The following is a 13,885-nucleotide window of genomic DNA, read 5'->3' on the forward strand; positions in this document are numbered from 1 at the left end:
TTATTTATTTTGGTTAACTTTTTTAAATTTCAAGTGACATTGATTTTTTATGGATTTAGTTTTAGTTAACCGTAATAAACCTGTGTGCTTGTGCTGCTGTTGTACTAAACCGTGCACCCTGCTGGTGGTTACCAGTAATGGAGACTTACAGTGAGACTGCTTTGTCCCTCTCTCAGTATATTCTTGTTTTCTTTAATGCATCAGATTAATCAGTCTGAAAAATACTCGCTCTGTTTTAGCCTTTTGAATACCACTGGAGTTTGATTTTAGGGTACAGCACGGCAAATATGTGACTGTGTGCATATGGTGTAACAGACGCTGTTGGACGGCTGCTGCAGCAGGTCAATCCTGACGATCGGAGAAGACGGACAGTTTCATCTGGATGCTGAATCCACTGTGGTGCTGCAAGATCTCAGACTGCTGTCTGAAATACTGCTGGACTGGAAGATATGGGCCAAAGCGCAGGTACACACTCTCATTTGAATGAGAACATATATTGTATAAGTTGGGTTATTTTTATAGAGAGCTAACTGTGACAGCTGTATGTGTGTGTATAGTGTGGTGTGTGGGAGACGCTGCTGACTGCTTTAGAGATCCTCATCCGGGTGCATCATCCTCAGCAGATGTTCAACATTCGACAGCTCCTCAAGGCCCAGGTGGTTCATCGCTTCCTGCTCGCCTGCCAGGTGCTTCAGGTGAGACGTTCACTACATGCACAAACACATGAGGTCTGATGAGTTTAGATTGTAGTCTTTGAAATGTGGTTGTGAGTCTTGTTTTCTGTCAGCTGTCCATGAGAATCAACTGGTGATGCACCAACATTTTGGCATCTGAAAATATTCAACCGGAAATTAATTTTCAGTTTTGGTGTTCCTACCATCCAGTTATTGCAATAAGCTTTGTTGTTATTTTTAATATGAAACAAAGTCTCAGTTTTCAAATTCTGCTATTTTTTTTAAATAAAGAAATTCGAACAATAAATGCGGTTTTGATGCTCTTTATTGTTGCGTGACATTACTGTAGCCGCACCAGCAAGCGGTACGTTAACCGATCTTCTCTTTACTACTAGTTACTGCATGAAATAAACATGAACGAACACTTGAAGGTATGCTGAAAGAAAAGAATGCAGGAACGAAGACCAATCATAGTTCAGTGTGTGGGTCATTTTGTAACATCATCTTCATCATTACTTATACAGGAGCATCGAGATGAGTACCTGACATCCATCCCGCAGGAGGTCTGCCTCTCGTTTGTCAAAATCATCCAGGAGGTTTTGGGGTCTCCTCCGGACCTAGACCTGCTGCGGCTGGTCTATAATTTCCTCTTGGCCGTTCACCCCCCCACCAACACTTACGTGTGCCACACGCCCACCAGCTTCTACTTCTCTCTGCACATCGGTGAGCAAGCCTGTCAAAAAAATAATGTCTGATCGAGTCATTAAAGCAATAGTTTATGATCATTCTGTCATCATTTGCATTTTTCCAAACCGGTATGACTTTGTTTCTTCTTTGGAACACAAAAAAAGATGTTTAGCAGAATGTTCACACTGCTTTTGCCTCCTTGATCCACAGAAGAAGAAAAATGACACTGGTTTTAAAACAGAAAAAATATTTTTTTAACCTTAATTTGTCTGTTTTTCTTAAATGGCTAATAAATAGCATATCTACTGTACATGGATTGCGAGTTACTAAAAATTAAAACCCAAAACTTTTTTTTTTTTTCTTTTTAGTCATTAAAGCTGTTTAATCAGTTAATGTTTTCTTTTATTTATAAATGTCTTTAATTAATAGTATACAATTATAACAAAACACGCACACACACACACACACACATAATATCTGTATATAATTACATATTTATCTCAAGTTTTATTTTACAGTTTTTGCTGTTATAGTTTTCAATAACCCTGATGATTGTGTGAATCTTGTCTCCTCCGGACCTAGACCTGCTGCGGCTGGTCTATAATTTCCTCTTGGCCGTTCACCCCCCCACCAACACTTACGTGTGCCACACGCCCACCAGCTTCTACTTCTCTCTGCACATCGGTGAGCAAGCCTGTCAAAAAAATAATGTCTGATCGAGTCATTAAAGCAATAGTTTATGATCATTCTGTCATCATTTGCATTTTTCCAAACCGGTATGACTTTGTTTCTTCTTTGGAACACAAAAAAAGATGTTTAGCAGAATGTTCACACTGCTTTTGCCTCCTTGATCCACAGAAGAAGAAAAATGACACTGGTTTTAAAACAGAAAAAATATTTTTTTAACCTTAATTTGTCTGTTTTTCTTAAATGGCTAATAAATAGCATATCTACTGTACATGGATTGCGAGTTACTAAAAATTAAAACCCAAAACTTTTTTTTTTTTTCTTTTTAGTCATTAAAGCTGTTTAATCAGTTAATGTTTTCTTTTATTTATAAATGTCTTTAATTAATAGTATACAATTATAACAAAACATGCGCACACACACACACACACACATAATATCTGTATATAATTACATATTTATCTCAGTTTTATTTTACAGTTTTTGCTGTTATAGTTTTCAATAACCCTGATGATTGTGTGAATCTTTTTTTTTTATTATTATTTTTTTTGCATTATATATATATATATATATTTTTTTTCCCCCTAAATTTTGTTCATTATATATAAAGATTGTATCAAACTCATGACATTTGTGGCATTCTAATTTAAATCAGATATGGTTTCTAACCGTATTTATAAGCTTTCTTAGCAATGATGATGATATTCTGATAGTCGAAAGAAAAAAATGTGAAGAACACGTTTATGTTAGTTAAGAGATTTCTGAAAACTAAGCATTTTAAACTGATTTCATTTTATTGTTGCAGTAGTCTGGCATTGAGTTTACAGCTCATTCTTCTTTGTTAGTTATCGTACTGAGATGTAGATTTGACAGTTAACAAGAGCATTTTAGTTCATGTTTTTTTTTCTCATCAGATGGTAAGCTGTACCAGGAGAAGGTTCAGTCCATGATGTACCTGCGGCACTCCAGCAGTGGAGGGAAATCAGCCTGCAGCTCTGTGCTTTCACTCTCTCCCTCCGTCTTCACAGAGACGCCCGCCGAAGGTAACGCATTACTGCCGCCCCGAGGTCAGCACCACCTCCAGTCACATTAAAGCAGCAGACTTACAATCATTAACTCCTGGCCGTCCGCTGAGGATAATGCGGTTATTCATGAGAAGGTCAAAATAAAAATAAAAATCATGCTTACTCATTCTGTCGCACTTTACAAGCATTATTCACTGGAAATGACCTTGTCTGACTGTTTGCCACTGCTGCGCCTTGTTAAGTTTTGAAACGCGTGACCTTTAATGAATACAAATCAATTACATCACAGATCTGCCTGTCAAGTCAAATATTACAGTATATAGCGGTCTTCACAATATACTTCATCTGAAAGCAGCTTTAGAGAAAATCATGATTATAATGTTTATATTATCTTAATATCTTTATGCCTTATAAGCCAGGCTTCTATCCAAGGATTTTTTTGGGTTTAGCCCATCAGTTTTTACCAATATAACTGATGGAAATGGCATTTATTGGTGCAGTTTCTCAAGTCTTTAACTTTAGTGCCTAAATTCTATGTTGATACTTAAAATGTTGCAAACACTTTGGGAACACTTATTGTCAAGAAAAGGGGCTTTAATGCAAATAAATGTGGTGTCACATGACAAAATTAACTTACATGCAGCGCAGTGTTGCTCCCGTCAGTGCGCCGTTACTCTTTAAAGGGGTCATATGATGCAATTTAAAGTTTTCCTTTCTCTTTGGACTGTTACAAGCTTTTGGTGCATAAAGAAGATCTGTAAAGTTGCAAAGACTAAAGTCTCAAATCCAAAGAGATATTCTTTATAAAAGTTACGAGTTTTGTCTCGTCGCTCCGGCCGGACAGGGCATCACAGTATGGTGAGGGGCGCAACATTTCCGTCTCACGCTTGAGGTATTCGGCCAATCACAACGCACTGGATAGCTGGCCAATCACAGCACACCTCGCTTTTCAGAACGATGAGCTTTGTAAAAATCGACGCATTTCAGAAAGGCGGGGCATAGAGGAGAAACAATAATGTACAGTATGTGGAAAATAATGTGTTTTTTGAACCTTAAACCGCATAAACATATTTAATTAAACCAAATACACAAAATGTTCTTTTTAGCAGCATCATATGACCCCTTTAAAGATAAATAGCTTGTATTAATATTATTAAATTGTATGTAAAATTATTTTATTACTATTGCTAAGAATAAGATGTTGCCTCTCAAACATCATTCATCCTTAATTTTGTAATTTTGTTTAACATTTTCTTAATATTTACTTAATATGATGTTCCTTTTATTTTATAAAATTGCAAGTTAAAATGTTTCATTGTTCTGAAGATGAAAAAATCTAAATGTATGAATTTGAATTGGCAGTTGTTTTTTTACATTATAAAAATAATTTTATAAAAAAAGTTTCCTCTCAATCTATGGTCTAATAATAATATGAAATACTTAATAAAGTTGGATATAATATATATATATATATAGATTGTTTTATATATATATATATATATATATATATACAGTATATGTACATATACATATACACACAGTGGGTAAAATAAGTATTGAACACATCACCATTTTTCTCAGTAAATATATTTCTAAAGGTGCTGTTGACTTGAAATTTTTACCAAATGTCGGTAACAACCCAAGTAATCCACACATACAAAGAAAACAAAACAAACAAGTTCAGAAAGTTATGTGTAATAAAATGGAATGACACAGGGAAAAAGTATTGAACACATGAAAAAAGGGAGGTGCAAAAAGGCATGGAAAGCCAAGACACCAGCTGAAATCTATCAGTAATTAGAAAGCAATCCTGCCCCTCGTCAGTGGAAATTAATATTGCTGGTTCAGTCCCAACACCTACAATACCAGGATGATGAAGATGAAATGAGGGTGGACATTTCAGCAAGACAATGATCCCAAACACAGCCAAGGAAACTCTCGATTGGTTTCAGAGAAAGAAAATAAAGCTGCTAGAATGGCCCAGCCAATCACCTGACTTGAATCTAATAGAAAATAAGAACTAAAGATCAGAGTTCATAGAAGAGGCACACAACCTTCAAGATTTGAAGAGTTTGTGTGGAAGAATGGGCCAAAATCACTCCTGAGCAATGCATGTGACTAGTATAAAGCTGCAGGAGGCGTTTTTGTTTTGTTTTGTTTTGTTTTCTTTGTATGTGTGGATTACTTGGGTTGTTATCGACATCTGGTGAAAATTTCATATCAGCAGCACCTTTAAAAATGTATTTACTGAGAAAAATGGTGACGTGTTCAATACTTATTTTACCTGCTGTATACTGTAGAGCTGTGTGATTAATATAGTTACATTTTGCATTTTGTTTCATAAAGAACTGGGCAATAATATATTTAATGTTTGGCAATGATATAAAAAACGTGCAGCAGAGAAAGAAGAGATCACGCTTTGTGAAAAAAGAGCAATTGAATAGGCAAATCTGAACATGAAAATCTTATCATTGTCAAACTTGTCTTGAAAACGTAGTTTCTGACTAAATGTTGTTTGTTTGTCCCACAGTGCGCCACACTTCCTCCCCTGAGCATGGTGATGAAGATCTGTCACTGCGGCCCCCAAGCATTGGCCCGTCTCCGCACTCTTCTCCGGCCCTGACACCCCGTCTGACCCATGGGAGTGTGATGGGGACCACTGAGCCTGAGGGGACATCCCTGAGTACCCAGCATGCCCTGGGCAGCACGGTGACCCTGAAGCGGGCCGGAGACGAGCAGCTCCTCAGCAGCTGTGAGTCGGCAAAGACAATATGCGACTCTCAGAACGTGGGTGGTGATGAGGAGAGCAGCGTCACGGGAAACCGAACGCCCTCCATCAGCGTAGAGGAGGAGCATGACGGCCCAGCAAGCAGCCCGGTGGACTCTGAGGACCATTTCAATTGGACCAGCGAGGAAGTGCCACGCCGACCGGACAGCCTGAAGGGAATCCAGTCCTTCCAGAGGAGCCACAGTAACCTGGCCAGTCTGGGTTTGGCTTTTCCCGCACAGAACGGCTCTCTGACTATCGCTCGCTGGCCCACCGTGGCTGACCGTGCCGCTCCACCGGACGACTGGGAAAGTTACACCTACTCACCCGGGTATGACAGACACAGCAAGGCGGACTCCAGTAATGACAGGTACTTTGAAAATACCAGATGATTTTATATTGTTGGAAATCCTAGCATTTCCATGCAAAGAGAGAAAAATTGTATCCAACATTGTAAACACGATAAAAGTACATCCAGGTGAAACGGATTATCGAGAAACAAAAATGTAGGACAGGGCCTCGGTTCTGTGCATCGTTTGTTGTTTGGATGTTGAGATGTGGGTGTGGCATTCAAACATGTATGCAGATGAGTGTGAGCCTGCAGAGGCGGAGTTTATGCGCAGTAAATTATTTGAGAAGTCTGATTTTTCACTGGAAGATCCAGTTATGACATTTTGATTAACAGAAAATGTCTCATAATGTAATTAGTAATTATGATCAAGCCACATGAGAAAAGTCGTCATTAACCAAAATATATATACTGTATTTTATATATTCATATTGTCGTGATAATAGACCTACTTCAGGCCAAATTATTTCACTTTAGTGTAAGGCTGTGCAAATAATACACAGAGCCATAGTTCACTGACAAGCTATGCAGTATCGTGTTCATTATCGCCTAGGGATATTGGATTTTTGCCGATATCCCCATATAACTCATTTTGGACGATAGCCGATACCGATATATTTATTTATTTAAGATTTGAAAATAACTATAAATAAACTATATTCAGTCACTGTATTTTTTATTTCAGAAAGATGCAGTGGTAACCTTAACATTTTATTTTAAGATTTAACATTTGTAAATGGTCTAAAGCAAAAGAGCTCTTTTATTCTGAAAATCTTTTAGAGCTCATAATTAGTTTTAAAAATATTACACATTAATGAATAAATCAGTATACTGTATATAAAATTATTTAATTTGTGTCATGTTTGTGATTTTAAGTTTTTTGATGTTGTTGTTGTTCATGTAAGCTATAGCTTCTGACCTTTAAATCAAAACATACTCATGATTTTATGGAATCAATTACTGCTTTATTTAATCATAAACAGTCTAATAATTATTTGTGTATTTTGCTTTCATCTTATTAGAAGTAGGACAACAGCCCGCCCCCTCTGGAATTAAAATTCCTTACAGCATGGGCATTAGGACCCGGGGGGGGGGCTGCCGCTGCTCCCGCTGCACATGCTATTACGGTTTACCATATCACACATCGAACGCGTCATTCTGTACTGCATTCTCAGTTTAAATGCAGCGATCCAAAACAGTGAATCTAATCATCATTCAGGCAAAACGTTGCTTCAAGAATGAGCCACACTGTTGACGTGATGTAATCACTAGCACACCCTGAGCACATGTGAGTTAATGTATTCCTCTTATCGGCAAGACATATCGGGGGGGGGGCTGCCGCTGCTCCCGCTGCACATGCTATTACGGTTTACCATATCACACATCGAACGCGTCATTCTGTACTGCATTCTCAGTTTAAATGCAGCGATCCAAAACAGTGAATCTAATCATCATTCAGGCAAAACGTTGCTTCAAGAATGAGCCACACTGTTGACGTGATGTAATCACTAGCACACCCTGAGCACATGTGAGTTAATGTATTCCTCTTATCGGCAAGACATATCGGCATAATTTTTCATATCGGGCCGATGCCGATACATTATTTACATTAAAAGCCATTATCGGCCGATTACAATACTGGTCCGATAATATCGTGCATCCCTATTATCAGCGATGTATCGCCTGCGATAATGAACGCGATATTGCGGCTCTGTTTATTAAATACCGCTGCATCTGAAAGCACGTGATGGAGATTTACTACTAATCACAGAACCGTCTTTACTGACGACATGCGCATGATAATCTCATTTGATTATTTTAGCATCATTGATATGCTATTGTAGTTTTTGTTCATTTTTGTCTGAATCTTAATATTTTGAATTAGACTTTATTTTTCTCCTTTCTGTTTTCATATTAGCCGTAATTGAAGTTTTAGAAAATTTGCTGTGTTTTTGTCATTTTATTTTATTTTTTAAAAATGACTATATAGTATTATTATTATTAATGTAGTATACATATTAATTTATATTTTATATTAAGGCTGCTTGACCACCAAAACGTTTTTAGCCAGCTGAAAACCCCAGGCTGTGAGTGCTTGAGAGCGCACCGTGTTTTTTAAAAGTTTTTTTTCAGTTGAGACGCTGTGGTTGCTAAGATAAGGAATATCCACTGAAGTAATATGGCAGACGCATCATGAATGAAATGTTTCTCCAAGCATTATTTTTCATAACAATAATATGATAGTCCAGCAATTTAATCTGGTAAAGGCATAAATACTCGGAGACAAGCAATATTAACTTCAGTTGTAGTACAAGCAGGGTGTGACAGTTAGTCGTTATTAGTCCCGCCCCTCCTTCACTGCGATTGGTTAGCTGAATAAAAAGTGACAGTGATGAGCGCTGTGTTTTACCCAAAGTTGAACATTCATCAATTCACGGTGCCAAGAAATAACACCAGAGTGCTGAGCATCTTTTTCACACTGAGTCCTCGGGCATTTTTTTCTTGGCGCCGAGAGTTGATGAATCAAAAAGACGCTCAGCATTCTGCACACACCTGGCGTTTTAAACAACGCGGCGCTCCCATTAAAAACAATTGAAAAAATGTGCTAGCCTCGGGGGAAAAAACGCTTTGGTGGACACACAGCCTAATATTATCAATATTAATATAGTATTTTAATAATTAAAATTATTATAAATTGTATTACTATTATTAATTTATTTATTTTCATTCATTCATTTTAGTTAATTTAGTTTATTTTACAAAGTAAAAGAAAATGAGAAATGTTGCCTTGGCAACTAACTAAACTAGCTGAAATAAAATACTTAAAAAAAAAAATTCAGTTAATGTTAAGTTATTTAAGTTAATTTGTTTTAGTTCAAGTAACGAAAAGTTGTTTTGTTGTTGTTTCTGTTAACGATAATAACCCTGTTATGCATAACTGCAGTGGCTGACATTTCTGCAAAGTTTTTTTTTTTAAGCCTTGTAAATGGTTTGTAATGCTTTCTAAGTTAGTGTAACAAGTATCTGTAACAAGTTGGCATTTACAGTGAAATCATGCAAAATATTTTATGCAAGTAGACTTTTTTGTACGGAACTGTCTTCAGTAAGAAAAAACATTTTGACAATAGGACACCTTTAGAAATGGTAGAGTCCCTAGGTAGTGTGCTTACTACTGAACTAGGGAGCAAATTGAAACACCTCAGAAGCATTTAGCCTTTTTCAAATGCGTTGTATAATGTGTTTAGTTGTTCTAGATATGCGTGATATATATTAAATTCTGTGCGATGAATAACACTCTTTAATTATGCTAATTTCTGCCGCTGAGTTTTGGAGATGAATGACTTGTAATATTAGCCTTCATTTATAAGTTACATCATCTCTTTAATGTGCTCTTTCAGTCAACAGTTACTGGATAATTGCCTCCTGTCTTCGTCATTGCCTTTCCTGCACTAAAGATATATCCCATCTACTGTATAATCACTTAAACTCATTAAATGTTAACGACTTTAAACTCCGAGCTCCTATCCACAAACCATATTTCGGCATTACAGATGTGTCTGAGCTGTCATTGGTGCTCTTGTTGGGAAACACTTTGCTTTTATATCCAAGTCTATCAAATATTGATTTCCCTTTTGTTTGTACTGATATCACAGTATGAGTAATTTCTGTTATGGGAACGTTGTAGTTATTTTTGTGACAGATTCGTGTGTATTTTGCATGCTGAAAGTTTTGGTTAACAGGCTCTGAGTCACAGCTGAAGATCTGATGTTTCTCCTCTTCACAGTGATGATTCATGTGAGTGTTTTCTGAATCATTCAGATCCAGTGCTGAAGACTGTCTGGTTCTGATCTGCTGCGGTCTGTACGATCTGCTGAGAGGAGTTCTGCTCCTGCTGCCGGACCTCCTGCTGGAGGAGGTGATGGACAAACTCGTCCAGCCGGAGGCTCTTCTCGTTCTGGTCAACCACTCTTCTCCTCTCATACAGCAGGGCGTCATGAAGGTGTGCTCACATTTAGTTGTCTTTGGGTATTTGACAAATGAACATGGCTGCTTTTTTTGCCTTCTCTAGTTCATTTTTAAAGGTTTTGCAGTGTGACAAAAATGTTTTTGAAAATACAAATATTCCACAAAGTCTCTGTTTATATGAGCTCATGAAGACTGCATGCAAAATACTTATAATACAATTGAAAATACAGTGTGTTTTTAGATCACACCACAGTACATTTCAGGGTATTAAACAGTTTGGCACGTCATTGCCAACAATTAGACTCTCGTGTGCTGCATCCATACAAATATATCTTATTTTATGCTTATTAATGTGGAGCATCTCTTTCTATAATATGGACTGAAGGACTGAATCATTGGGAATTAATCCGTGAACATGGGATTAATCCATATAAACAGTACAAATGTATTTAAAGGGGACATCAGATGCCCATTTTCCACAAGTTGGTATGATCCTTTAGGGTCTTCATGAAAAGTCTATAACATACTTTGGTTAAAATTTCTCAATGGTAGTGTAAAACAACACCTTTTTACCCTGTCAAAAACAGCTCTTTTCACTGCGACCCATTTCAGTGCATGTCTCTTTAAATGCTAATGAGCTCTGCTGACCCTGCCCTTCTCTTCCGTGGGGTGACGAGCCGTACTCATGAGACTGTTTACTTTAGCCGCATTTAGCTGCGGAACTTGCTAACTAGCACATTATTAGGAAAGGCGATTTGCAAAGATTCATAAAAGAGCCTTACACTCACTTCTTCTGTAGGTGAAGCTGGATCACGAATGATTCACGCTAACATAGATGCATTTAGGTAGATTGGGGGCGTATTCTCTTAAAAAACAAATGTAATTCACTGCGTCTTCAGCGGCTCAGATGTCTGGAGCAAATGACGACTGCTTTGTTCATTATTACATCCAACAACAGAACACCTCAATCACTTCTGAGCCATTCTTGTCTACATCTGCTCCGGCGTTGAAACAATGGTGGACTGATGACAGCTCACTTAGAGCGGGTCTGTGCTAAAACACCAGTGTCAGTCAATAGTCGACTCGTGGTTTAAATAATATTATTAATAATTGCTTATTTGGGGGTTCTTAATTGCAAAAAAAAATCAGGAGTCCATTAAAAAAAATTATTTTGTGAGTCACTTCACAGATTTAATTTAGTGATGACAAAATAGTATTTTTTATTTAATTTTTTTTTACAAATAGTATTAGTATTTTTAGGAGAATACATAAATTCAAGACCCCTTGAAATTTCTAAAAATTTAAACCCAAGAGGAGTAGATAATTTAATGTTTATGGACGAATGAAAAAATATTACGCAAACAGTTTTCTTTAGGACAATAAAATGACTGGCCTTTTCACTATCTCTCTATCCATAACTGTTTATCACATCTGCTGCTTTGGTTTGTTTATTTAAGCTGATATGAAAATGGTTTGTTAGTTGATTCACAAGTTTTATTGACCACTCTGGTAAGAGGGGAGGTTGCGTAATGGGTTTAATTAATTTAGTTTTATATAATATGTCATACATGCATGGATACACAAACATGTACGTTTATTCATGTAGCTCCTGGACGCCTACTTTAGCCGCACTCAGAAAGAGCAGAAGGAGAAGTTCCTGAAGAATCATGGGTTTTCACTGCTGGCCAATCAGCTGTACCTGCACCAGGGTTCACAGGGTCTGCTGGAGTGTTTCCTGGAAATGCTGTTCGGACGACCGGTTGGGATCGAGGAAGAGTGAGTATGCCAACAATCTAGAGCTGAAGACGTGACCATGAGAGCTCATAGCCTGATGAGATGAGTTTTGGAGGGTGAATTGAGAAAATGTAGCAGCTATATATTTTTTGTTTTTTTATTTTATTTTATTTTATTTAGTTTATCTGTTTGTTATTAAAAATAATAGTATTTAAATTTTATATATATATATATATATTTGATGATATTTGTAATAATGTATTAAATTATAATACGATTATTAAAAAATATATATATAAATAAAAGTAGAAATAAAAAAATACCTCTTATTTTGATAAATAAACAAACAGATAAGTGTTAAGAGAAATAAAAATAACAAATACTAAAATATATATATATATATATATATATATATTGGAAAACAAAAACTAATAACAACAAAAACAAACAAAATTATTAAACATTTCAAAATATTAGTAAATACTATAATGGTATATTAAGGATGCAAAAATAACATATTTATACTATATATTGTAGTCAAGTCACCTTTATATATTTACTATTTATATAAAGCTTTATGCTATACCAGTCGTTCTTAACCTTTTTTTCCACCGGGCCGCACTATGGTCCAAGTGCAAGTCTCGTGGGCCGCACACATATCATTTACATATTACGTCAGCAATACAAACCAACCTGATTTATAATATTATAGCCTAAATATTATGATATCTAATTGATTACATTCATTGAAATAAATATTTCTACTCCCCATAAATAACACCCAATTTTGTGAAATTCGGCTCGAAAGGAGTAACAGCTAAATCATAGGCGGAGTTTCACTTTTATGCGTGGGGGGGCACCCACTGGCAGACGAGCCACGAGCACTTTATGTTCTACATTTCATGTATTTATGTAACACATATTGTACATTAAAAAATAAATTTAGAATGAACAATAACTGCTGTACAAAGAGTAAAAAAAAAAAAAGCCGCCTCTTTTTCTGAATTGCGTAGATTACCACTATCTTTTTTCCATCTCTTCTGATACATTTTCAGTCAAATCGTTTTCTGTGTGCTAGATCAGAGCTAGAGCCCTGCATTTCAGCCTGGGTCCGATGGGTCATGACTTTTTTACGGCCCTTGGGCCGGGCTTCGGGACAATTTTCACGTCATAGTTCAGATGCGGTCGGGCCTGTTTTAGGCTTCTCCTTATTTTTATATTTTAGACATCCATCAATTAGTGAGATTAGTGAGTAGAAAAGATTGCCACGCTGATGGAAACAGCACGAGACCGTGCTACCGAGACTATCAAGAGCGGCTCGACGGTGTTTAATGTCCAGCAGCAGCGCAGCTGAAGAGTTCTGCATTCAAATGCATGCAATAGGCTTAGTTTGCCGCAAAGCATCGACAAAAGTAATTACCATAAATGCGTCAGGGGGAAAGAGTAAGGAGATATTTGAGTTATTTACTAATAAACTAGTATGAATAAACAAAGATGAAGATGACTATCCTGACTCGCCATCTCTTCATTAGACGCGCCTTTAGAGATAAGTGCATCTTTACAGATTAGGATCATAATGAAAGAGTTTTTGATTTGTTTTATTTCATTATGTAGTAATTAAAGCTTTCTATAGATATATTTATCATGTCTGTGAGGCATGTATTCGCTGAGTTTCAGTTCATTTTTGTGAAGCGCTCCTGTTGAAGAAGAGACGGCAGAAAGCGCATCATGTTTGATTTCTTTATTTTATAAAAGCACAACGTTTTGTTGATATTGTGAGTGCACACAAATAAAAGTAGACCCTTTACAGTTATGAATGATGCATTACTCTTACCTTTATGAGCAAAAATGACAGTGTATCCACTGAAAAAAAATGCAAGTGATCGCGCTGGCGTCTCTATGTCCTGCAAAGCACACTTCAGCTTCCACTCTCCACACAAACTATTGGATACATACAGTGCACATTTATCTAGGTTTAACGTTTAAACATTGTTAT

At 36.7% G+C, this 13,885-nt stretch overlaps 1 protein-coding gene across 1 annotated transcript in view; it reads left to right on the plus strand.

Moving 5' to 3' along the window:
* LOC107557718 (lysosomal-trafficking regulator) overlaps window positions 1-13,885 on the plus strand; it is a 93,750-nt gene that overhangs the window by 46,076 nt on the left and 33,789 nt on the right. Inside the window, exons 20-26 of the mRNA XM_016241238.1 lie at window positions 316-465; window positions 558-695; window positions 1,199-1,397; window positions 2,963-3,091; window positions 5,604-6,210; window positions 10,009-10,189; window positions 11,762-11,931. Coding sequence (XP_016096724.1) covers window positions 316-465; window positions 558-695; window positions 1,199-1,397; window positions 2,963-3,091; window positions 5,604-6,210; window positions 10,009-10,189; window positions 11,762-11,931 — 1,574 coding nt within the window. The remainder of the gene's footprint in view (window positions 1-315; window positions 466-557; window positions 696-1,198; window positions 1,398-2,962; window positions 3,092-5,603; window positions 6,211-10,008; window positions 10,190-11,761; window positions 11,932-13,885) is intronic.

The sequence above is a fragment of the Sinocyclocheilus grahami genome, unplaced genomic scaffold (assembly GCF_001515645.1).
Source record: "Sinocyclocheilus grahami isolate Dianchi unplaced genomic scaffold, SAMN03320097.WGS_v1.1 scaffold616.1, whole genome shotgun sequence".
Classification (NCBI taxonomy): Eukaryota; Metazoa; Chordata; class Actinopteri; order Cypriniformes; family Cyprinidae; genus Sinocyclocheilus; species Sinocyclocheilus grahami.